Source organism: Agelaius phoeniceus, chromosome 3 (assembly GCF_051311805.1).
Source record: "Agelaius phoeniceus isolate bAgePho1 chromosome 3, bAgePho1.hap1, whole genome shotgun sequence".
NCBI classification, from domain to species: domain Eukaryota; kingdom Metazoa; phylum Chordata; class Aves; order Passeriformes; family Icteridae; genus Agelaius; species Agelaius phoeniceus.
Window position 1 is genome coordinate 62,184,652 of NC_135267.1, and position 25,936 is coordinate 62,210,587.

The 25,936-nt window shown below is 39.7% G+C and overlaps 1 protein-coding gene across 5 annotated transcripts in view; it reads left to right on the forward strand.

Moving 5' to 3' along the window:
- Window positions 1–22,750, forward strand: part of ARID1B (AT-rich interaction domain 1B) — a 325,125-nt gene extending 302,375 nt beyond the window's left edge. For 4 of the 5 annotated variants that reach the window (XM_077175417.1, XM_077175418.1, XM_077175419.1 and 1 more), the window contains 7 exons: window positions 6,897–7,035; window positions 8,056–8,228; window positions 9,842–9,992; window positions 12,533–12,629; window positions 15,900–16,689; window positions 17,532–17,662; window positions 19,663–22,750. In XM_077175417.1, the coding sequence (XP_077031532.1) occupies window positions 6,897–7,035; window positions 8,056–8,228; window positions 9,842–9,992; window positions 12,533–12,629; window positions 15,900–16,689; window positions 17,532–17,662; window positions 19,663–21,375 (3,194 nt within the window). In that variant the 3' untranslated portion in view covers window positions 21,376–22,750. Of the gene's footprint in view, window positions 1–6,896; window positions 7,036–8,055; window positions 8,229–9,841; window positions 9,993–10,990; window positions 11,108–12,532; window positions 12,630–15,899; window positions 16,690–17,531; window positions 17,663–19,662 lie in introns of all 5 variants that reach the window. The other variant, XM_077175420.1, reaches the window with a different exon arrangement.
- The last annotated feature ends 3,186 nt before the right edge of the window (window positions 22,751–25,936 follow it).

The following is a 25,936-nucleotide window of genomic DNA, read 5'->3' on the forward strand; positions in this document are numbered from 1 at the left end:
CAGATATTCAAGATTTAATAGTCACAGTTGATACTCAAGGCAGGACTATTCTTGAGTGGAAACATTTTAAGTACATAGGAAGAGTCATAGTATTAGTCTAGCTGTTGACTTCTGGACTACCCATGGAAGAGTAAAAAACCCCTTAATTATTTTGGATTATTCCTTTTGTTACTAGTTTTTCTGACCAACAAAATAGTTTGACAGAATTTGCACAGTTACTTATTAGGCAGACCACCATCACTTACTGACAAGAGAATATAATTTCTGGAATGTTTACAGGAGTTTCCTGCGGTAGAACTAAGTTTTAGGAAAATATTAATTCACTTAATTTCTGTTAGTACAGTTCACTGGCTGAAAATGGGAAGTAGAGAGTCAGAGACCCAGAAAGCCCTGCAGACAGTTTTCAATTGCATGACTTCACTACCCTATCATGGACACTAGAAAATTGCAAAGACCTTTATAATCATATAATAAAGTTCTGGCCTTTCCAAGATTATCTCTTACAATAGTGCTTTCTCAGTACAGAAAAAGATAACAGTGATAAGGCTTAAATCTTTCTCAGACTGTTTTATTCAGTGGAAGGATTTGAGGGAGTGTTCAGTTAAAATCTTCCTAAGCACATCTCTGTGTAATAGCTTAAAATATTTCCTCCACCTTGTTAAAACGTAGCATTATAAGGTACCCCAGTGGTGATTTTTTAATAGGGGAGGAGATTAGGTTACTTTGCAATTCAAGTTTAGAAGGTAGAGAAAAACACTTGGTACTAGAAATAAAGCCCATAGTCTAAATGTTTATCTGTCTGAAATAAGCACAGTGTCCTGAGTGTGCACAGCTGCAAAAAATAATATATGTTGGAGGTGCCCATCACCTCCTGAGAAGACTGGTAAGCAAAGCTGAAATGGTTAGACTTGCTGAGGACAGTGAAGATAAATTAATCTGTCTCTAAAAATGAAAGAGTATTATGCTTTGTTCTCTCCTCCCTTACCTTCTCTCTCCAATACTACTCTCAGTAGTTGATTTGGGGATGATCACCATAAATCAGCTGAATTTTGAGATGAAGAATTGCTATTTAAATATATAAATGTGAAACAAAGGAATGGAAATGTCAGATGTACCACATTACAGGGTCTTTTGCATCACGATGCAATGAATGAAAACGGCAAATCCAAGTTTAAATTTATCATAACATTCAAGCAAGCTGTCTTTGAGGAGAACTGAAACTATTTTTCTAAAATAAAAACACAGCAGGACATAGAGACTAGAAAAGGGGGAAGCAAGCAAGGATCTCAAGGTTTGTTTTGTTGGAGAGAAAAGAGCTCGTGTCACTGAATGGGACTGCACTTCTGTACGGAGAAAGGCTTTCCCAGTGTGTATCAGCTTTAGTACATGAAATCCCGCTGAGGTATAGATGCCTCAGAGAGTACAAGCCTGTTCTCTTTAATAGTCAGCTTTTTTTCTTGTTCCTTTTCCTTCAGTATATACCAACATTAACATTTTAGAGGCACAAAAGAAGCGGAGTTGTAGACATACTTTAGATAATCTGTCACTCTTTGGCATTCAGAGGGAACAGGAGCCCAATACAACAAGAAACAGTAGCCTCCCAAGGTCCTTGCTTTAACCATTAGCCACTCTTGTGCAGTTAGCTCAGTGTAGGCAGAGCCACTTAGAAGCCAAATCTATTTGCAGGGAACTAGTTACAGTATTAGGGCTGAAGTTAATCTGATAGGAAAGCAGAACCTTGTCTCAGAGGGGAAGGTGCTGTATTTTGTCCAGTTCTAACAAGCTGATGCTATGAAACAAGTCTTGAGATCTTAAAAGTCAGCTGATCTTCATAAAACTTTTAAAATTAAATATTTCAATTGCTCCTAAGAATACATCAGGACTGGCAGCCTTTATGGTACAGAGGAGGATTCAGTTTGAATGTCATTGCAGTTTCCAGGTGGGTGGTTATGCAAGGTGGGAGCAGGCTGAAGTGCAGCTTAGAGCAAATCCGTTCTTGCAGATATCTCACACCCAAGGGGTGGGTATGTGACTGCCTCACAGATGACCTTTAGAAGGCAGGCATAGAGGGAGTGCTGGGGAGCATGGTGAGACAGCCATGGTGAGGAGATTCGTATGGAGGAGCACGGTCAAGAAAAGGATGTGATGTGTAAGTCAAATTTATGGGACTGCCAGACGGTGATCTAGGATCAGTGTTTGTCCATCTGCTTGTATATTCAGGATTCTCCCATCACTTCTGTTTTTACAACATGATTAGTAAGGTAAATGGTATGTAAAGGAGTAAATAATTTAGTGTTATGTACAGTGAAATTCACAATAGTGTCAGCAATTATAAGAAGTTGAAAAAAGGAGTGAGAGTAGAGCAGCAAGGTGACAGAGTGGTTGGTCTTGATCAGCAGAGATTTGCACAGTAGCCAAGGTGTTAGGGTTAGGATTAGGTGCTCATTTCAATTGTTCTTGCTTCATATCACTGTCAGAGCCTCTTTTTCTGGTTCGTAAAGCTCCTGGGGAGCAGTGGGGGCCTGAATGTTTTAGTGTGCCTTGCACTGCTCAGAGTCTGTGCAAGTTGGTGACGTGTTTGTCGTAGGCTGAGGCCTTCATGTCAGCTTAAATCTGCCTGGGTCAGGTAATACCATCAGCAGTGAAGGCCAGCAGCAAATGCCTAATGACAGACTAACTGTTGGAGGATCCCTGATGGCCTTCTGTCCTGATCACTGGGTCTGTGCCAAGGGCCATGGCACCTGCTGATGACTTTCACTGCATAAGAACTCCCTTAGAGAGAGAGGCATTGTAGGTCTTCCTTCTTTCCAGGAGCAGGTGCAAAGACAAAATGCTTTTCCTGTCACATGTATTTGATAGTTTTGACCAAAATGCTCACAAATAATGTGGCAAGTTCTAAACTGAGAAGAATTCTGGGCACCATTACTGTAAGCACTAAAGGATGCTGGAGAAAAAATTCCAAAGTAGCATCAGCATGAAGGAGTTACCTTCCATTGCTGTACTCTGGCACTCTGAATTCTTAGTTGCAGTGTGCGGTTATGTGTGCACAGTTCTCAAAATAACAGGCTCAGAGTTTATCCTGTGTTGAATGAACAGGATGGCTAGAGTGGTCCAGCTGAGGATGCTTGTGAGTAACAGCAGCTTGCCCTGATGTCAGCAGAGATTTCATTAAAGCAAACCTGGAAAAATCCTAAGCTTGTGCTGGAAGGAGGGAGCGAGAAGGCACCAGGAGTGTGTTGCCTGCGTTTCCTTGGCAGCAGAGAAACGAGACTTGGGGAGGGGGGTGCAGGGGGGGACATGCACAGCACGGCAGGACGCAGGCATTCAGTGAGTGCCTCTGTAACCAAAGCCATCCGTCTCTGCGCTGCTGGCGGGTGCCTGACTGGATGCTATTATTAGCAGGCAGGTGATGTCATGGAGCGTGTCATGAGGCCAGCCAGGGAATCCCCACTGAAGATGGATGGGCCAGGGGTTGGGAGGGGTGGTTGGGGGGACAGGAGGAGGTGGCCCTGTGCCTGCATCCAGGCCTGCCCGGGGGGCCCTGCAGCAGCCAGCAGCCCCCAGTCCAGCCTAGCTGGGGCACTGGGTTCGTGCTGTGTAAATTATCTTCCCAGCGTGGTGGCTGGCTGTTCACTCTGAAGTATGTGAATGTACTTAACCTTCAGTAACCTTTCCATTGTTTACTTTAGAGTATACATTTGTAGCTTCTGGCAAAAGGTAGGGATATCCTAGAGAGCATGTCAGGCCTCACATTAATGGAGTTTCAAGAGGTTTCATTCTTCTTTCCTTTTCTTTTTTTTTTTTCTTTTCTTTCCAAAGGGAAAAAATTGCTGACAAGAGAAATGTTTAGTGTAATTTTTTTAGCTGCATTTTTCTTCTGTGGTAAATAAAGGGTCTTTCCAGAAAACAGTATTTACTGCCATGCAGGCTTTGCAAGGCAAAAGGCATTCCAGTACCATAATTCCGTGCTTCAGAGAACAATGCATGCTATCACGTGTTATTAACACATGCTTCCACAGCAAAATGTGGAAGACCTCACCTTCTCACTGACCAGGATGTCAGTTGTATTTAAGTTTTGATGTATTTTGTATTGTGAAAAGCATATTCTTATAAATCTGTTATGATACCTGAATGATAATTATTGCTTAGATGTGGATGTGAGATGAGGAATTCAGTATCTGTGAACCCACAGGTTTTTTCCTGGATATCCCCAGGATAGCTGCAGAATCATGTAAGCAGAGATTACTTTTCCTAAAAGAACACTGTTGTTTGTATTCCTTCTTAGAGCTTGGTTTAATGCTGAAGCTTTTGAAGCACTCTAAAAGATACTGTTTCTCTTTCACAATGTCCACAATCAAAATTAAGCAGCTGACATAATAAAATCCCTGCAAAAATAGATGTAAAAATTTCAGAATGCAGTCTAGCAAATGTAAAATTTAAGGTGAAATAGGAAATACAGGCTCTTCTTGGTAGATGGAGTCCTAATCCAGAGATTGAGACACTTGCAGTTCCTATTCTCTAGAAGTGTCCCTAACCCAGTGGAGGTCAGGGGCAAAGTGTGTTAACAAAGCAGTACCAGAAACTTTGACAGCATTTGCCTTCCATTTTTTCAGTTGTATATAACCAGTCATTTAGAAAGATAGAGGAAAAATAACCAACCTTGTAACTGCCACCCTGAAGATGGAAATTGGACTTGTAGCTTCTCAAATTGGGTATCTTTTTTTTCTTTTGAACCATTCTTTATAGAATATGATACAAAACACATTGTTATTAATAAATTTGCACTCCTGAAGCTTGTAAATACTGAGAAATCTTTTACTTTTTTCCTTTAGGTTTGCTAGAGATATGAATTAAGCTCTTGCTCAGATAGGATAGGGAAAAGCTTAATTGCTTCTTAAGAGCCCAGCATAAGAGAAATATGCAGGGTTAGGCAATGTCTGAATTTACAGTAAGCATATGGGTACAGTAAGATGTTTGCTCACATGTTTCTAATATGTGACAATCTGCGACATAACTCAGAAATGCTTTCAAGCTTTTTAGAAGAATATAGAATTGTGTTTAAAGCTCAAGGGGAGAAGAATGATCCTGACCTGCTTGGGGGTCAAATATTCAAAGAGCTGATTTTATGTGAATATGGTTAGTTTTTGTTTTATTATAGCACTAAAGCTTTCAGCTAACTGTAGACTAATATAACTAATATTAGCTGTTGCAAATGTTCTTGTTCATGTATTAATGCAATTAGAGAGCTTTTCCTAAACTTTTTTTGAACCTCATTACTATGTAAGCATAATTCAAAACTGCCTCAGAAAGCTGATGACAAGAACAATGTGGTCCACACAAAGTGGATTTTACATATGCACTTGCTACTGAGACTGATTTCCAGATAGGGGAACATGTGTTACAGATATATATGAAACACATATAAAAAAGGTGTTCTTCAGTTAAAAACAAGCTCTGCCTGTCAGGATGATGAGTGTTCCAGGATTCTGAGTAAATTATAAACTACTCTCTTTCATATACAGAAGAAAAACCCGTACTGCTCGTTCCAATTTTCACTGTAACAGTAATTTATAAAGTTTTGTTAATTGGTTGAACGTAGATAGGCAGGCATAATAAAACACTTACATGACAGTTCATAAAAAAGAAGGACCTCTCAAGCCAAATCCATGTCCTACTCAGTGTGTTAGATTTGTCAATTTTTTCTGTTGGTAATTTTTTTCCCAGTTGCATCTAAAGACTTGAATCCTACAAGTTCTCCTTCCGTAGGACTTCTGCTGCAGGACCTGTCAGGTCCAAGGCTTAGATGCTGTTACTAATCCTCAGTTACCACCTTCTAAATCATAAAACTGTTATGTAGAGCTTTGGGCTCAGGGCATGTTTCTGTTCAGCAGTCACATGAAAATAGTAGCTTTTGTGTCTACTCTGGAAGACTGGTCTGGGTGTATTTTACCATTAGCTTCACCATTACCAATATCTGATGTATTAATTTAATGCCCTTATTGCTGCTCAGTCACATTGGAACACAACAGTATAATGCTCTTCTACATTTGTTATACCAAGAATATCAAGGTATTTACCTCCATTGAGGAGGACCTTAGTACAGATACTCTATTGCTTTCTGAGATCTCAACAAATAAGTTTTTGCTGATTAAACAAATCCTTTGCAGAATTGACCTGCTCTTGTTACATATGCTTTACCATCACTGACCCTAAGTAACATATTGTTAAGATGCCAATTTAAATTTTTGCAGTTCTTTTAGGAGTGTTATCTGTAGCCTCCTGTTCAAATTGTACTTTCAGTTATTGTTTTCTTCTGATCCCAGATTGCCTTTTGCATTTCTTAAATACCATCTTTTGCCATGCTGTCTCAAAGATGACACAGGATTGCAGTGTGCTGCTAATCATTTGCTATGTTTCACCATGGAAATGTCTGCCTTTTAGTGCTAAATAAAACCATGAATTTATATTAATATAGCAGCTTAAATTTATGATGAAAAGTTTCTGGCTGAAATATTTCTTATGAACACATGTGTTGTGATAGTGATTATATGAAGAAGCTATGCCAAAGAACAACCTTCATTTACTCTGTTGTAAACTACAGACAATTAACTTTGTATCTCTGACCTCTGATTTAAATGGTCCTTCATCTGGATGATTTCTATCCATGTTGCTTCAGGCAGCAGATTAAATTCATGGTTCTAGGAAGGATGATGGCTATTACTACACAGCATATCCTGATCTCAGAGGATTTGGGGGAAGTTATGAAGTACTGAGATGGATTGAGGTATACACAGGCTTCTAGAGAAAAGAACCATTTTTTTTCCTTGACGATTATTATTTCCACAGGAATTTGGCTGCTACCTTTTCATAATTACTTTTTTTTTTTAATTTTTCAGCTAATTCTGGTTCCTTGCAAGGCCCACAGACTCCACAGTCCACTGGTAGTAATTCCATGACAGAAGTGCCAGGCGATTTGAAGCCCCCAACACCAGCATCCACACCTCATGGACAGATGACACCTATGCAGGGTGGCAGGTATGAAAAGGGCTTTGCTTCATTTTTCATTGCTCTGTATTTCTACAGCAGTTTAATCCAGTCTTTCCTAGCTGCTTTGGCACTTGCAGGATTTTGTGGTAAACCAGTCAGAGTCTGAAAAGTGGCAGAAAACTACTTATTTTTGGAGGAGAGAGAGGGAAAGAGAGGAAGGAGCAGAGAGAGGTCCATTAGCTTTCTAAACACCAGAAAAGGATCAGACAAGCACCAGTGCAAAGAAGTGCATGTCAATATGTCAATAGTGGAGAGGAAGGTGGAACCCAACAACATCTACTTAGAACCACAACCTTCCTCTCCTCGCTTATCCTGTACACCTCTGGTCAACAGATCATGCTCAGGAAGGAGAAATGTGTGGTTTAAAGGTGTTACTTGAATTCAAATTGTGAAAAGCATATATGATAACAGTAGTTGAGATAGCAGAGGGTTCAACTGGGTGGACCAAGAGATCCCTTTCAGTTCTGTGCTCTGTAAGTCTCACAGACTGGCATAATCTGGAGTGAAGCTGTCTCACCATTCATTAAGGAGCCTTTGCCCACTGAAGTCCAGCAAAACAGTTTTTTATGACTTCAGCAGGAACATGACTGAGCTCTGTACTGTGTGCAGAGCCACTCCAACTTCTTTTTTTCTCCATCTGTAATGCTGCAGAAAGGATAGCAAGAACCTTCTTTAATCATCTTAATTCAGTTTGGGTTTTCTAGGTAAAAAAGAACAAAACAGCTTAGTAAAATTTCAGGAAGGTTTAGACTTCTAAATGAACAATAGGAATGCACAAACAGTAGAATTAAATAAAAAACCTTGATCTCTGAGGTAAGAAGACAGAGAAGGTTGAGGAAAAAGTGGGTAGATTCTTTTAAATGATTGTCCATTGTGAAAGTCTTTTACATCTTCCTTTTATGCATCCTGCACTGATCACTACCACAGCACTTATTGTAGTCTAGGCTGTTTTCACATTTCTTAAGAATACAGGATGTTGTTAATGTTTCTTTCTTCTTGATCTGCCAGAAACAGCGCAGTCAGTGTGCATGATCCCTTTTCTGATGTAAGTGATTCAGCGTTCCCAAAGCGAAACTCCATGACGCCAAATGCACCATACCAGCAGGGAATAAACATGCCAGATGTGATGGGAAGGATGCCATATGAGCCGAATAAAGATCCTTTCGGTGGAATGAGAAAAGGTATTTTCTTTCTGGGAGCTTTAGTGTTCTTCCCTGTGTCTTAGGTAATCAAGATTTTGTAGTCAGAATGAACTTTGTCACTTCGATGATTTTGCCATTGTCCTTGTAGCAAAAAGAGAGGTGCAGTGCAGTTGAGTTTCTGGTCTGGTCATATTTTCCCCACTCAGAGTCATGCCTGTTATTTTGGAATTAAGAGAATCCTAAAAATGTTTGTAGGAATAAATTTTGGGAAATGGCATAAATCATGGGGTTAGAATTTATATTTCTTGAGGTTAGTAAGCTTCTCTGCAAATCAAGTGCTGGACTTCACTGTTAGAATGTGAAGTGGTGAAGCAACATGCCTGGTTGTAGTAGGACTGGTCTGGGAATTCACTGTGTGAAACTGAGCAAGCCTCCTAATACTCTCTGTCTCACTTTACATATTTTTCAAAATAGTAAAGCTAATTTCTTTCTTACTTGAGCAGTCCCTGACAAAAGGTGATAAAAGGTGATAAACACACTCTAAGTTTGTTTATTTTTAAAAAGCAACATTTAAAATCCATTTCAAAATTGACTCTGGTCCTTTTGGGTACTTAACCTACAGCTGGTTTTGTGGATATTGTAAGAAGATTTTAAAATTCATCAATCTTGCATGCCTCAGATATAGGAAAGTAGGAGGAAAGAACACAGGCAGGGCTCACAATGGCTGTAAAGAGAAGAGCAGGTGGAGGAGATTAAGTGTAAACTAAAACAGAGCAAAAGGGAGATATGGCAAGAAGAGGCCCTGAAACTGAGGAAAGGGAGAGATGTGATGAAGTAGGGAGATGCTTTAAAAGAGGTAGTTAAATGAATGAGATTTTTTTTAAAAGCCTTTCCTTTAAATCCTTTTGCCTGGGCTGTGGACACTAACATATAACGCAGTTGAAGGAAGGGAAAACACTCTCTGCTTTAGATTCACTTTGAGTTTTATATCCATATGAGATTAAGTGGGTGGGTTGTACTTTCTCATACATTTCACTTCATCCTGTTGAAACAGAAATATCTCTGTTCAGTATCTACTATGAGGGACTGAAGTCTCTTCTATTTGCTTGGTGATTTATATCTGATAATAGTGCCTTTTCTTGGACCCATAGAATATGCCCATCCTTCTTGAGAAGCTAAGTTAGGATACAGTATCCTTTCCAAAACAACATTATTGTATATATGTGTATGAAATAAAAACTTGATTCTGACAGCTTTGTAGTTCAAACTAGCAGATTTGCTTTCATCTGTTTTGTGAGGCTTATGTTTGCATTCGTTTTTAGCATTGTTTCGGTGAAAAGAACAAGAGTAAAGTTCATCTTCAGCTGTGAAGACCAGAGGGAAGCAGCTGCCTGGTGCCTGATAGCTCATTTCCATAGGAGGAGATTTCTTTCCTTACTTGCAGCTCCTTAATATTATACCCATCATCTTGGTAGTGGTGGTGTAGTGGCTTCATGTGTTCCCATTAGACCCCAGAGAGCTTGTTAGACCTCCACCTGCTAATTCTCCTTGGCAGTGTTAGGGATCTGAACATTCTCCTAAAATACTTCTTTGAAAAGAAAGTGAACTTCAAACACCCAGATTAATAAATTTAATTTTACTGACTGTTGCAGTGCCTGGAAGCAATGAGCCTTTCATGACCCCTGGACAAATGCCTAACAGTGGAATACAAGATATGTATAACCAGAGTCCATCTGGAGCAATGTCCAACATGAGCATGAGCCAGCGGCAGCAGTTCTCTTATGGAAGTGGCTATGACAGGAGGTGAGTCAATCTTCAGGAAAAAGCAAAGCCCATTAGTGAAAATGATCCTCTCTCTTCCCTTTTCATTTTCCCATTCCACTTTGCAGAGAACATAGCAGCCTACATTTCCTACAGCATCTTACTAAATCACTGGGAGTCAAACCACTGGTAATGACTGAGTCTAGCTGTTCACAGAAATTAATAAGGAGGAATTGTCACACCTTAGAAATCACTCAGGCTGCAGCAGATTAGCTCGTGGGTGTCTTTGACAGCTACCTTCAGCTGGCAGCTGGGCTGGGCTGTGATAGCATAAAGTAGCACTTGAGTTGGTCTCCTGGCCATGTTTTTACCTAAACAGTTGCTAGTTGGCTTTTAATGAAAGACAAAATGCACAGTCTAAATGTGTCTGATTTGTGGTCTGTGAGTGAATTGCCTTTGGAGAGTCTGGAGTCTGTTGTCAGAGCTGTAGCAGTATCAGTCTTGCAGTGTGTCCAACAGGATTCTTATAAGTTCGTCCTTCAGTAAAGTACATGAAATAAATTTGGTCATCTTTTGTTTATCTGGGGAAAGGCTTTGGAAACAAAAAGTGGTAAAATGACTGATGTCTAAGCATTGGTAGAGCAAGCAGAATGTTCTGAGAATGTTTGGATTATATTAAGTATTCTGGCAGATTTTGCTGCTCTGGCCATATTTCTGCTTTTCCTTTCATTGGGCTGTGTACTTAGCTTCTCTTTCTGTTTCCTGATGGTAACAGAGTGGTGCAGTGTGGGTCTTTAAAGTGTAAGGGCAAAGTAGTTTTCAGTCAGTAGTTTTAAGTAGTAGATGTGTCAAGTAAATCAAGTATCATCATGCTGTTCAGTAGGTCACATTGCTGGGGAGTTGGTGAGAATAAGGGCTCCAGTGGAAGGTGTTAAGTCAAGAGAATGTTACCTTTGAAGGGTGTGATTTATTTTATTAGGTTGGCAATTTTGGAAAAAAAGGACTTTTTACAGAATGAGGTTTCCTTTGTCATTTTTTAGGTTGGATCATGGGCTGGGTCCTGAAGGCGGTATGGTACCACCTGGTCAAGGCAATATGGTGCCTTCAAACAGTGACCCAAGCATGTACTCTCCTAATTGTTACCCTGGCCAGCAAAGGTGAACACTGATTTCTCTGTAGTACCCAAGTAACCAGCTAACAGCTGGCAGCCCCTGTCAGAGCATGCAGGCAGAGCATGTGGCCTCTCGCTGTGTTACTTCTGTTTTGCTTTCTTGTTTAGGCTTTTACCCTTGGTTCAGTTCTTGCAGGGGAGCAGAGGCTCCTGTGAGTGAGTTGATTTCTGCAATAGTAGTATCAGCTGTTAGAAAAGGAGTGTACATCCTACCTTGTGTATCTGCTGCACAGCACAGGACTAGAATGTAGTTTATAGGCCCAAGTTCTCCAGAGCAGCATTAAATTATCCCACTTCTGAAGCTTCCTCAATTTCACCTGGCTTATGGTTATCCTGTGGCTAAAAAACTGAACATTTAGAAAGTTTTCCCTTATGTATGACATGTGTACCTTTGCTGAATTTTGTCTTACTGCATATGCTCTTGGGCAACTACAGACAAGTCCCCTCATTACATTGTTCTTTTAACTGGCATTGGATAATTTCTCTCCATCAATGTCATAATTTTAGAGACACTGAATTGCTATTTCTTTCTCTCTGGTCATCTCTTTTTAAAAGAAATTAGTTTTCTATGTTTGGAAAAATGAGGTCCCATTAGTTCTTTTAACATGTCAAGTTCCCCAGTTCTCTGTTTCTGTACCTCTTCCTGATACATTACTTCTATAATTATCCTCTAATTGTTGATGTGTTCTCACTGATAGTGTACAGAGAGAAATTACTGACATATTAGCCTGCAATACAGTACTATTTATCAGTCCTAATGCTTTCCAAGTACTTGATTTCAGCAATCTAAATTTCATTCATATGTGCTAAAAATATTGCACTGTAGTGCTCCTCAGAGTAAAGGCCCCAGGTAAGTTTCCAAGTGCAACACAACTTTGTCTCTTATTGTGTATGCTTCATTATGTAGCTTTAATTAAAAATTACACAAACATTACCAAAATTATGAGTACTGTTTTTACTCACTTTAAATTGATATATTCTTGAATAATCCACAAAGTAGCTTGCTATTAGAATTGTATTAAAATTGTAGCTTGCCACAAGAATTTTTACCTGCTAACTTTTAGCTCTACACCAGATACTTCCCCACCAAGGATGGGCTCCCCATGTCTGTAGCTGCCTTTCTTACCTCTTTGCTGACCATACCCTCTTCCCATTCCTGACTGCTCCCTGTAAATCCCTCTGTTGTATCTTCATTGCTCCTCCTCTCTTCTATCTACTTTACCTCCTTCCTTCTACAACCAGCTCCAGCAGAGCTTACTACCTCAGGCTCAGGACCATAACCAGACTGTGCCTTCACCTTGTTTCCAGATGGCAGATACCTTCAAGGTGCAAGATTTTCAGAGAATTTACTTTTCCTGGTGGCTTGAAAACTCCAGCAGCTCTAAGTATTGATTTGAATGCTTTATTTTAGGCATGAACCATATGGGCAGCAGTATCCAGGACAAGGACCTCCCTCAGGACAGCCACCATATGGAGGACATCAACCTGGAATGTATCCACAGCAGCAGGTAGTAGAGGGGGAAATGGCTATGTTCATAACATTTGTTTAAAAAAATTCACCCCAGGATTCTATATTGAAAAATTTGTTTATAAAGTGTATGTTTTTTGGCACAGAGGAGCATTGTAATTCTGGTCAAAGTCACAGCCTATATGGATAAGCAATGTATGTGCAGCTGTAGGTAAATGTGTTCCTTACACTGGAAGAATGTAAATTCTAACAGATGTTCTGTGGCTTTGGATGTGCATCAGGTGATTGTCCCAAGTTAATAACCAGCAGACTGGGAAAGTATAAAGCATAGTTAAGTGAAGTGACAAACAGAAGTGAAGTAACAAGTGAAGGAACAAATAGAAAAGCTGTTTGGATGACAGGTTCAAGGGCCTTAATTTAATGTCATGCAGCCAAGTGAACCCAACAGAGAACTGGAACAAAGTAAAATGAGCAACACTCTCAATTATTTTCAGTGCTGTGGTGGGTCATATGAGATACCCATCTTTAATTTAGATCAGAGGGCATATTCCAACATGATGTCTCTAGTAATAATATGGTACAAAAAAATAGGAGAGAATGTTATTGGTGTTAAAAATAGTTTAAACATTTGTACATTGCAGTCTCTCCAATTCCTACAACTCAAAAATACAAATTATATTAATTAATAAGATTTTTTTGTTACATGCATGATTAATACCTTGTGAGCAAAATCCCACATTAGAAGTCAATAGCAAAACTCCACTGACTTCAACAGGATCAGCTTCATTCTGTGTGTTATTGATTCAGTTATGGTCATACAATACCTGAAGTTGGCTTTCAGAATAGAAAGCATTTCCTTATTATAAAAAACTGAAATGTAAACTAGTTTTGAGCCAATTTCAGATAGTTCTTTTCAGTTTGGGATAGAGTTTTACTAGGAAATTGGGGTCAGGAGTTGGGAGTGTGGTGGGAAGAAACTGAAACAGATCTTAGATTGCACTGTACTAAAAGCATACATAAATTTAAATTTCAGAATTTCTTGCTTATCTCTTTGGTTGATAACATCTCAAAGATGGCATAATCAGAAAACTGTTTTGTTGTTTTTTATGACGAGCATATGCTAGCAATCTAGGTGATTTAGTGGGGGAACTGCAAAGATATATAACAGAATAGTTTGTGATATTCCATGCTAACATGTGCAGGGAATATATTAACTACATGTTCCTTTAAGCGAGAAGACAGCTAGAATTGCAAAAAAATATTTGGCTCTGTCCTTAGTACTGTTTATATATTTTGTACAACGACTCTTGAAAGCAAAATGCATTAATGCAGAAAAGCAGTGGAGAATGAAGGACATGGATCCTGACCAGCCTCGGCCTCTCTCTCCCATCCCCAGAGGATTCCACTTCTTCATTTAGCTAGACATTCTGTTGCCAGTAGCTTATTTACAATTTCCTAAATCTTACTCTGTAGTGGTTCAGGAGGAATGTGAAAAATGACCCTTTCAAAGCTTTATCTACAACCCAAAGGCTAGGGAATGACCTGCAAAGGAGGTGATTGGAGCATGAACTCCTGGGGCTAATGAAACACTTGGAGCCAGGTTTTCCAGTTTCTGTATGAATGCTTACATCCCAAGAGCTATTATGCAGCAGATGCCCTGTGTTGGTGGCTTTTTGTCCTCTGTGAGGTCTCAGAATTCCACATCTCAGTGGAGAGAGAGACACGTGGTGCAGTCTCAGTGTCCTGCTGAGCATGTCCACAGGAGGGAGGAGCTCAGGTGCATCACTGTCCTCTGCACTGGGGACCATTGGGCACAGTGGCACTGTATGTACCAGGGTGCTGGAGTGCTTTTAAAAAGGCACATGCTTCATTCCCAAGTGTCTGCTGTGAGCACTGAGTCACTGTGGCAAAGCAAACACGACCTTCTTAGGTGTGGCTGCTGCCAAGTCATTTCTTAATGTAGAAATTGGCCCCAAGGGTGCAATTTGGTACAAGCAAGTCGTTCATGTAAGGCTGGAAATAGGTATTTCTCAGATAGCCAGAGAGCTCTATAGTAAGTTAAAAAAAAATACTTTCATACAATACAGTAGTTGTGGTTTTATGTGCACCAAAGTTGGAAGATGACTTTATGAATCCCAGAGCTGTTTTAACTTTCCCATATTGAATACAGAGAGAATTTTATCTGATCTTAACTCTAGTACATTAGTATACATTGTACAATGCTACTGAGCTACTGAGTTTCCGGGGGAGCTGTAACTTTGAATTTGCCATAGATCATATATTCAAAAATCACCCATTTAATTCACATTTTTTGCTTCAGAACACTCAGTGTGGTTTGAACTGTGGAACAAACTCCCACAGGAGCTAAGGACCGCTGCAAACCTTACCACCTTCCCCCTCAAAGAGCAACATGTCTTTTTTTTGTTCTGCCATCTTAAACATAAATACATTCAAGCTTGTATGCTTTAAAAACCACTCAGCTCTCCCCGAGGTAAAACAGCTTACCTCACACAGCATTCCCCATTTGAGAGGGTGAGAAACAAAGAGGGAATAAACCATAGGTGGCAGCTGTTAGTTACATTGCTTAATTCATTACAGAACAGCAGGGTAAGAACCTGCATAAACTAGAACAGCACGTTTGGATGTGACCATTTGCTGTAATAATCTCACAGTAAATTAAATGTGATTAGGATGATTTGGGAAGAGGATGGTTGCCCAAAGAGGACAATATTCCTGGGAATTACACAGAGTATCAAATGCAGCAGATTGTTTTCTCCTATTAATAAATTTATTGTCTGTAGCTGATGTCATATTGTAAGATTCAGTGGTTCAGACATGCATGCATGCAGCATATCTTGTTACTTTAAGAGTTTATTCAGTGCTTGTCTCTTGAAAAGATTCACTGGGTGGTTTTGAATTTTTTTTAAGATTTTTCTTCTTAATAGACTAAGCATAAAAAAGAAGTGAAAATATTTTAGTTGGTGAGGACTGTTGCCTTTTCATACATGTCTGAAATGACCAGTGGAATTTAGTCTGACAGATGGGGAAGGAAAGGGAAAAAAATAGAGCAAGCATAAGAAAATTTAGCCCAAGGATAAGCTTCCTTTTAGTATTCAGTTATAAGCACAGCAAAACAGAGGCTTAAAAAGAAAGCACTGGATCAAGCCTAACAGCGCTGTGTGCCCGACTCTGGAGTCGGCGCAATCCCTCTAGAACTAAGCGCCTTCAGCTTTTTGAATGAGCTTTCATCCAGTATATTTGTATTGTGTGCGGAGTAAAAGTGACACATCTTTCCAAAATTTTCTTTCAGAACTACAAGAGACACATGGATGGCATGTATGGGCCTCCAGCCAAACGCCACGAAGGGGATATGTATAACATGCAGTATGGCAACCAGCAGCAGGAAATGTATAACCAGTACGGCAATGCTTACACAGGGCCTGACAGGAGGCCCATGCAGGGACAGTACCCATATCCATATAACAGGGAAAGGATGCAGGGCCCAGGACAAATGCAGCAGCATGGAATACCTCCCCAGATGATTGGTGGCCCCATGCAGTCATCATCCTCCAGTGAAGGTCCTCAGCAGAACATGTGGCCAACACGAAATGATATGCCTTACCCTTACCAGAACAGGCAAGGTCCAGGAGGCCCTGCACAGGCCCCTCCGTATCCAGGGATGAATCGCACTGATGATATGATGGTACCTGACCAGAGGATAAACCACGAGAGTCAGTGGCCTTCTCATGTCAACCAACGGCAGCCTTCTTATATGTCATCCTCAGCCTCCATGCAGCCTATCACTAGACCTCCTCAGTCATCCTACCAGACACCACCCTCTATGCCAAACCATATCTCCAGAGCTCCAAGTCCAGCGTCCTTCCAGCGCTCTTTGGAAAACCGTATGTCTCCAAGCAAGTCTCCTTTCCTACCCTCCATGAAGATGCAAAAGGTTATACCCACAGTTCCAGTGTCACAGGTCACAGGACCTCCACCCCAACCACCACCGATTAGGAGAGAGATTACCTTCCCCCCAGGCTCTGTAGAAGCATCCCAACCAGTCTTAAAACCAAGACGAAAGATTACCTCAAAAGATATTGGTAAGCATCAAAAAAAACCAACCTTAATATAAATTGTGAGAAAAGGGACTTTGATTCTGGTTTTGGGGTTTTTTTTCACATTTTAAGACACTCTTGACAAATAGTGAACTTTGGTAACTACAGTGTGATTGTTTTCAATAAAAATGTGATAACGTGCATCAGTGAGGATGACAGGTAAAACTCATCCCAGACAATCTGACATGAAATGAAAGCAATATTTTATATGGAGACTCAAGGTCTTCACAAATGCATTAAAAATGAAGCTTGCCTCAGATTTCAAAATGAGATGTGTTGAAAGGTCCTTTAGAATGTCTGTTAAATCACCAGTACAGCATTTAGCTTAGCAAAGCTTTCCATGTTTTTGTTCCATGGAAGCTCATGCTATTCTGCTCTGTAGAATGGTCCATCAAATCATTCCATAGTATTTGTCCTGTTTGTTTCTCCCCCACTTCTTAAAAAGATCCCCAAGTATTTTCTTATCTTAAATTTTGGTTACATTTCATCCATTCACGTTCTCATACTTCAGATTTCCACGTTCCTGACAGAGTGTTCTACCTTTGTTTACTGATGAATTGGGTCAGTCAAGCTCTTTAGTTTGTATGATTGTTTCAGGCTCAGCAGTGTCAGGAAGAAGGGCCCTGCCAAGATATTCTCCAGCACTAAGGCTTAGCAGCAGTTACAGAAAACTGAACAGAACTAAGCAGTGAAAATAGGGTCTTAATCAGTAGCCACTTAATTTAAATTTGCATCCACAGAATGTCACAGTTTACTCTTTCAGAACTCACTAACAGTCTCCAAGGATGCACTAATACTGTTTTACTTCTCCCTCTTTCTTTCTCCAGTAACTCCTGAGGCCTGGAGAGTGATGATGTCTCTTAAATCTGGTCTTTTGGCTGAAAGTACCTGGGCGCTAGACACTATTAATATTCTTCTGTATGATGACAGCACTGTTGCTACTTTCAACCTCTCTCAGGTAGGTGGGAAAGCATTATACTTCTCAGCATTCCAGGGAAAGAAAAGCGAAATAAGACACCTACAAAAATGCTGCTGGCTTTTCCAATTTATTCTAAGTAACATAAATTTTAATATTGAAAAACTTGCACTTGTTTATGATTGGCAACAGTGAGTAACAAGAGACAGATAGAGGTCACATAGAGGAAATAAAGAAGCCTGAAAAAGAATGTGTCTTGTAGAAAGGAGAATGTAGGAATATAAGAATTTTAGCACTGCCAAAAGCCTAATGTGTAAACTCACACACATGATAGTATAATCCCTCAAAACAGCAGTATGTTAGTAATCTTTCTTAATCTGTGTTTCTTTAAAGACTTTGCAAGACTATATTAAACTGGTTTTTGGTGACAACTTGTCCTGTTCAGTACTTCCCTGTGAGACTGTGGGATTTTATTTAATTGCTTATTTTCTGTTCCGTTTCTTCTTCCAGTGAATTAAGTTTTCACAGGAATACCAAATTGACAATTTAAAGGCTAAAATCCACTGTCTATCCATAGCATACAAACAACACAGGATTTAACAGTGTGTGCTTTCGCCTCACTGCCTCCCAGCATTTTTCAGCTCTGCTCCAATCATTTGCCTGTTAGGTGGTAGTAATAGATGGCATGCTGATAATTCACATCATCTAAAATTTGTACAAATTAAATATTCAGTTTCTCTCCTCCATTCATTCCTTGGTTACTAATAGTGTAGCTCATAATTTTTTAAATATAATGATTTTTTTTTAAATACAGACACAAATGGTACATTACATCCCACCTGACTTTAGAACTAGGGATATCTATAGCATGATTTATCTCACCCAGAAAAAGAGATCTAAAATAGGTCAGATGAATCATACCCTAGAAATGGCCTGTAAAAGACCATTGATTATAAAAGGAATCAAGACAATTAGGTTAGGTTGTGTGACTAGTGTGGGTGTTTGAAGTTAAAGGAGGTGAATCTCCTCTGAATTATGACAGAAGTTGTGTTAATACACCCTATGCAAATGGCACAGAATACCAGACATATTGTAAATACATATATTCTTTTGTTATGTTTGCTTTGGACTCTGTTTCCAATGGCAGCCAGGATCATATGATGCCTGGTAACTCCTGTGGTTTTGATAAGCATCAGTTTGTTCTTAGTTCTTTGAGAAGCTGGCAATCATAATAGAATATAGAATGGACAAAATATAGAATGGACATTTTACTGAAAACCCATTAGCCCACAATTTAAAATAAAACACATTAAAAGCCAGACAATTAAGCTGAATGCATCATAACAACAAAAATTTTTTAATAATAAAGCCACTAAGTGTAAATTAATACCAAGTTCAAGTACTGCCTTTCCATAAGAAAGTGATTACAAGTTAATTAAGAAGATTAAACCTAAATGAAAACTGTTTCTGAAGGGTGACTTACAGCACCAGCCTCCAATAACAGTTTTAAACTACTGCCAGTTTTAAAGTATTCCAATCGAGATGAGATATTAATCTAGGATATCAGTACCTGGAGCCTGAAACTGCAGGTTCCTACATGACAGTTGGTTTTAGAGACAAAGGAGGAAAGGAAAAATTGCAAACTTTAGATATCTAATAAAAGTAGAAATCAGAAAAAATAGCCGAGTTAGGAGCTTCAGTACTCTGTACAAAAAATGAAGAGTAATAGGCATTTCCAAGGGGACAGAACAGCTAAGCCAGGTGTCTGCTATGGCTTAAAGGAGACATTTATAAAGTTCTGTACGTCTCATAGCTGTTACAGCTGAAGCAAACAGAGCCGTGATAATTTGACATTATATACTGTTTGGACAGACTCTAGAAGAATTTCTTTTGATTAACTTCTGCCATGCAGGACCTAGCCACAAGTCCACAGCAGAATGAGAGAAATATTCACATATGAATGCATCAGTGTTCCTAGTAAAATTCCATGCAGACAAAAATATTTATGTGATTTTTATGTTCTGTCTTTCTTCTTCCCTCAGTTGTCTGGATTTCTTGAGCTTTTGGTAGAATATTTTAGAAAATGTCTGATTGACATTTTTGGAATCCTTATGGAATATGAAGTGGGAGATCCAGGCCACAAAGCACTTGATCACAAAGCAGCCAAGAAAGATGATAGTCAGTCCTTGGCAGAGGATACTGGAAAAGATGAGAATGACGAATGTATTGACTATTTTGATGAAGATGAGGAGGAGGGGGAGGATGAAAAGGTAGAAGGAGAAGAAAAGAGCATTGTTTTTTCTACTCCTGGTGCCATTGCTGATCCAAGTGAGAGGCCAAAACAAGCCAGTAAATTTGACAAGCTGCCAATAAAGATTGTAAAGAAAAATAACCTATTTGTTGTTGACCGATCTGACAAACTTGGACGCGTTCAGGAATTTGATAGTGGACTTCTCCACTGGCAGCTTGGTGGTGGTGACACAACTGAGCATATCCAGACTCACTTTGAAAGCAAGATGGAGATTCCACCACGCAGGAAAGCCCCTCCTCCCTTGAACTCTCCAAGCAAAAAGAAGGACCTCGAGGGGAAAGGTGAATCTGAGGAGCAGCAAGAAAAGAGTATAACAGCAACCATTGATGATGTCCTCTCGGCTCGGCCAGGAGCGCTACCTGAAGACTCAAACTCTGGTTCCCAAACAGAGAGCAGTAAATTTCCCTTCGGGATCCATCAAGCCAAAAGCCACCGGAATATTAAACTGCTAGAGGATGAGCCAAGGAGCCGGGATGAGACTCCTCTATGCACCATAACTCACTGGCAAGACTCCTTGGCCAAACGCTGCATCTGTGTGTCAAATATCGTCCGTAGCTTGTCTTTTGTGCCTGGCAATGACACCGAAATGTCCAAACATCCAGGCTTGGTGCTGATCCTGGGAAAGTTGATCCTTCTTCACCACGAGCATCCAGAAAGAAAGCGAGCACCGCAGACTTACGAGAAAGAGGAAGAGGAGGACAAAGGGGTGGCCTGCAGCAAGGATGAGTGGTGGTGGGACTGCCTCGAGGTCTTGAGGGATAATACATTGGTCACATTAGCCAACATTTCTGGGCAGCTAGACTTGTCTGCTTACACGGAAAGCATCTGTTTGCCAATTTTGGATGGCTTGCTGCACTGGATGGTGTGCCCGTCTGCAGAGGCACAGGATCCTTTTCCAACCGTGGGGCCCAACTCAGTTCTTTCGCCTCAGAGACTTGTGCTGGAGACCCTGTGTAAGCTCAGTATCCAGGACAATAATGTGGACCTTATCTTGGCCACCCCCCCATTCAGCCGTCAGGAGAAACTCTACGCTACTTTAGTTAGGTACGTTGGGGACCGCAAAAACCCGGTCTGCCGAGAAATGTCCATGGCGCTCCTATCGAACCTTGCCCAGGGGGACACATTAGCAGCAAGGGCAATAGCTGTGCAGAAGGGAAGCATTGGAAACTTGATAAGCTTCCTGGAGGATGGGGTCACTATGGCCCAGTACCAGCAGAGCCAGCATAACCTCATGCACATGCAGCCTCCGCCTCTGGAGCCGCCTAGCGTAGACATGATGTGCAGGGCAGCCAAGGCCTTGCTGGCCATGGCGAGAGTGGACGAGAACCGCTCCGAGTTCCTTTTGCACGAGGGTCGTTTGCTGGATATCTCAATATCTGCTGTCCTGAACTCTCTGGTTGCATCTGTCATCTGTGATGTACTTTTTCAGATTGGGCAGTTATGACATAAGTGAGAAGCCAAGCATGTGTGAGTGGAGATTAGAGGGTCACATATAACTGGCTGTTTTCTGTTCTTGTTTATCCAATGTAGGAAGAAGGAAAAAAAAAGAATCTTTGCTCCTCTGCCCCATTCACTATTTACCAATTGGGAATTAAAGAAATTATTAATTTGAACAGTTATGAAATTAATATTTGCTGTCTATGTGTATAAGTACATCTTTTTATTTTATTTTTTTTAACCAAAGTTGCTGTCTAGTACATTCAAAGGTCACACTTTTTTTTTCCATAGATTATCCTTTTCAATGTTCTTTTCCATGTTTGTATTGCATATTTTTTGGGAAGCGAACTAGTGACTTTTTAAAAAAAATGTTATGGCAAACCATTGTATGATGGGAAAAAAATCTCACCACTTTGAAACAAAAAGGTGAAAAATAACCAACATACCAAGTTCCTGTGTGTTTTATTTTTTCAGATAAGGAAAAAATAAAAAAAAACTTGTATACCATCACCCAAAGCTCTGTGCAATAGAAGATTCTAGTGATGTAGGTATAGGGGATCAAGGAGGGTGTCAGTCAGTAGTCAAAATCCAAAACAATACTGATTTCTCCTCAGGAGAAATGGTTATATTAGGCTAGGAGCAAAACAAAACAAAATAAGTCAAGTTAAAAGATTTTTAAACAAAACCTGAAGTTAAACATCAATTGCTTCCTCACCAGAACTGTCTTGTCTACATCTTTTTTTTTTTTGACCTTCCACAATGACAGTTCTTCACGATTCCTTTAATCATTTTTTAAAATATTTTTTTATTGCCTAAGGGCCGTGATGTATATAGAAGTTGTACATGAAACATACCCTCATTTTTTTTTTTTTTTAGTACAAAGTTTTTAGTTTCTTTTTCATGATGTGGTATCTACAAAGTGATAGTAGAATTATTTTTTTTCTTTCATTTGGGCCATATCTCCAAAAAATAATAAAAAAAAAAAAGAAAAAAGAAAAAACCCAACACAGAAAACCAACAACTGAGGGTAATGTACAAGTTTCTGTATGTATAAAGTCATGCTCTATTTCGGGAGAGCAGCCGATCACAATTTGCTTTATAAATCAAGGTGTGGAAATGGTTACGTATGGATTGATTTAAGAAAATGGTTACCAGTCTACAGACAAAAAATATATACAGGAAAAAAAAAAAGGAAGAAACACAACTTCAAAGATTTTTCAGTGACAAGAATCTGCATTTGTATTTCAAGATAATGTAGTTAAAAAAGAAAAAACTTGATGTAAATTCCTCCTTTTCCTCTGGCTTAATGAATTTCATTTATTCAGTATAAAATCTTTATATGTTCCACATGTTAAGAATAAATGTACATTAAATCTTGTTAAGCACTGTGATGGGTGTTCTTGAATAGTGTTCTAGTTACAGTGTGGGATATCAGAAAGCAAACTAATTACAAGAAAGAGCAATAATGATTATTCTCTTTCCCCTACTTTATTATTATGACCTTCAAAAATATTACACTATTGTATTGCAGCAACTTGCTCTTCTTTTAGAAAAGCCTTCTCACATCTCAGAGAAGCATTTTTAATTATTATATATAAAACCACGAAGCCTCAAAGGGGAAGACATGGCTGTCAAGTGATGGTTCTGACTATGCAGGTACCCAGTCTCTGTGCTGTGTTTGGGGGACTGAAGGCAGATGTTAGAAAAAGTGACAAAAGATTTTGTTAAAGCAATAACCAACTGGAAGAAATCGATCTGTATTCACTACCTGTAATTCTCTCTGTTGGTTAAAGGTGCAAATACCCCAGTGATGTGGGTATTTAGAATAAACACCCACCCACTTCTGGATACTGTATGTGTCATTGCATACTTACGTGGCCTCTTATGCTGGGAGTCCCCCATTAAAGTGGATCAGGCTTTAATAGAGCACATCCATCGGTATAATTGGTGGGAGATGGCCATTTCCCTTCCAGGAATTAGCTGGTTTCAGATACATCCACTCTCACCTGGTGGTACCTTGTTGCTGAATATTGTTCAAGCACTAATTTTTGCTATTTTATCTTGGATCATTGACTTTGTTAGTGTGATCATAAAAAGCTAATAATAATCAATTTCCCTGGAATTGCCACATAATTACACTGTTAGTGGATATCCTCCTCCCCTCTCCAATAACAATACAGAGGTACTTGAAAATTACAACCCCCTTTGGCATACTGCCCATTTTGTTCATATAGATTGCTATAACATTAATATATGTAAGAGAATTTCAGAGACAGGTAAAGTACATACAATTATAAACCAAGTTTGAAACGTGCCTCCCTAGTGCCACGAGAAGTAATTTCTCTTTCTAGCTTCTCTTACCCAGTAATCTCTCTACTCCTACATCATCTGCTGCAGTGGTCTGTCTTCCTCTTGCATATCACTGCTTTTAGAAATGTCTGGTGAATTATAACCCACTTGCAACTCTTTATCACAGAGGGAGGCATATTTCAGGGATGATTTTTACAGCCTTTTGCTGGGCAGTGTGAAAGTAGAATGCCCTGGTAAACATATTTCTTACTAATATTTTAATGCTTGATGCCGCCCCATGGATACAAGGAAGCAGTTAAATAAACCCTCTGCTGAGTGTTATGCACTCCTTTCTGATCAAGGACAGCAAAGGACATCTATTCTCTTCCCTCTTCAGCCTTCAGACCAGAGTCCTCTGGGGAAAACTACACCTGTGGCAAAACACTCTCAGCTGTAAGAGGCAGTATGTTAATGCTCCTCAGGACTGCTCCAAGCCTGCTTAAAGAACATTGGGGGGAAAAACACCCAGCCAGCCACATAATGTCCATGTGTATGTGACATTTCCTGCCGCCTTTCCAGCTGGGCTAAGAACTAGCCAAGGAAACGCAGCAGTGAAAGGAAAAGGTTAACAGTAAGGACTCTGCCTGAACATGATTTTATTCTGTTACAGTAATAGTACTAACAGTCTGAATCACTGGTTAGTATTACATCACATTTATCAGTAGAAAGGTGACACATCAGAGCTCCAATTCTCCCTCTTGTCTTCCCATGATTTCATCTTTGCCACAATGTCTCTTAAGCCTTTGGAGACGACCTGCTCATGAGACTTGTGCACTTAGCATGTTCTGATGGAGTCCTGACCAAGCCTGAACTGCTGTTGGTATTGTTCTTACAAGAGGCGTTTATTTAGGAAGCAAATTCTACATTTTTATGCAGATGTGATCACTGTGATGAAGCTCAGAATAGTAGTAACAGGATGGACTAACTGAGTTATTTAAGGCAAAGCACCAAGTTAGTATTTTTGGCACTAATCAACCACAAATACTTGACTAACTAAACTGTATCCATGTATATAAATCTACCTGATTCTTTGGCAAACCCAAGCAATTAATTACTTGCAGGTTGAAAGAACATCCATGTGTCTTTACTGACCTTTAGAATCACTTCAGGAATTAAATGCCTGTCCCTTTTGACAGGAAAAAATGGTTTTGGTTCTTGTTAACATAACTTCCTACACTACTCTTTCAGAAACCCCACAAAACAAAAACAACACATGAAAATATCCTCCTCAGACACTCCATGTTTTCAACTACCCAAAATGAAAGACAGAAAGGAAAACTTCCTGTGTTCAAAAGTCTGTGCACTTTCTCTTCCATCTTTTTCTGTTTCCCACCACAATCTGTGCCATCACCACCCCAAGACCATTACCTTTTGGCATGGATGCACCTAGAAGAAAAATTTACTTAATTAGAGGAATACTGCAGGAAAAGCATGTACACATGTTACATGTTAATGATTCCTATACAACACTTTAACAGTGCAATTCAGGCTACACCTCTTATTTTATGAATAATATGAAAATACCTCTTACTAATAAAGAGGTGTAACTGAAAAAAAAATTACCATCATCTTCACTCTTCCCCCCCACAGAAGAGAGAGGATTGTAAGCATTCATATAGTGCAGGGGCTCAAGCCAATTTGAAACTGAACAGAGGTGGCACACAGTGAGTTCACCTTTCAAGAAGCTGTGAGTAGATTCCTTACTCTGCAGGCAGTAGTGGTGATGTACCTCAGCAATAATAACACTACCACAGAAGTCAGTCTTTTTAACTAAGAGCAGTCTGAAATTTTGAGTCTGAGTACTCCAGAGAAAGATTACTTTTATCACCTTTGGCCCAGAATTACTGAATATGTGGACCCATGTTCTCAGAAAAAAAAAACACAAAGCAGTCCCTGCTGCAAAAAGTTTATTTTCCAAGTCACGAAGAAGTAACCGCAGGTAGAGAAAGAGGAGAAAATAGAAACAAAAACAACAGTAAACTGAGAAGGCAGGTACTACTCTTGTAACAAAGTGGAATTCAGAGATCTAGAATACAGCCCCATGCCACTTTAATTTTCCTCAGGATAATTTGTGAAATTTCAGGATGCTCTCTACTTGTCTTCTCATGAAATCTTACAGTTCCCCATGGCAAATTCCTTTCCATCCATCCCTCAGAAAAATTATTTTAAAGATTACTGAGCATGAAGAAAGGAAAGAGGAAAATTAAGGTGGGGGGGGA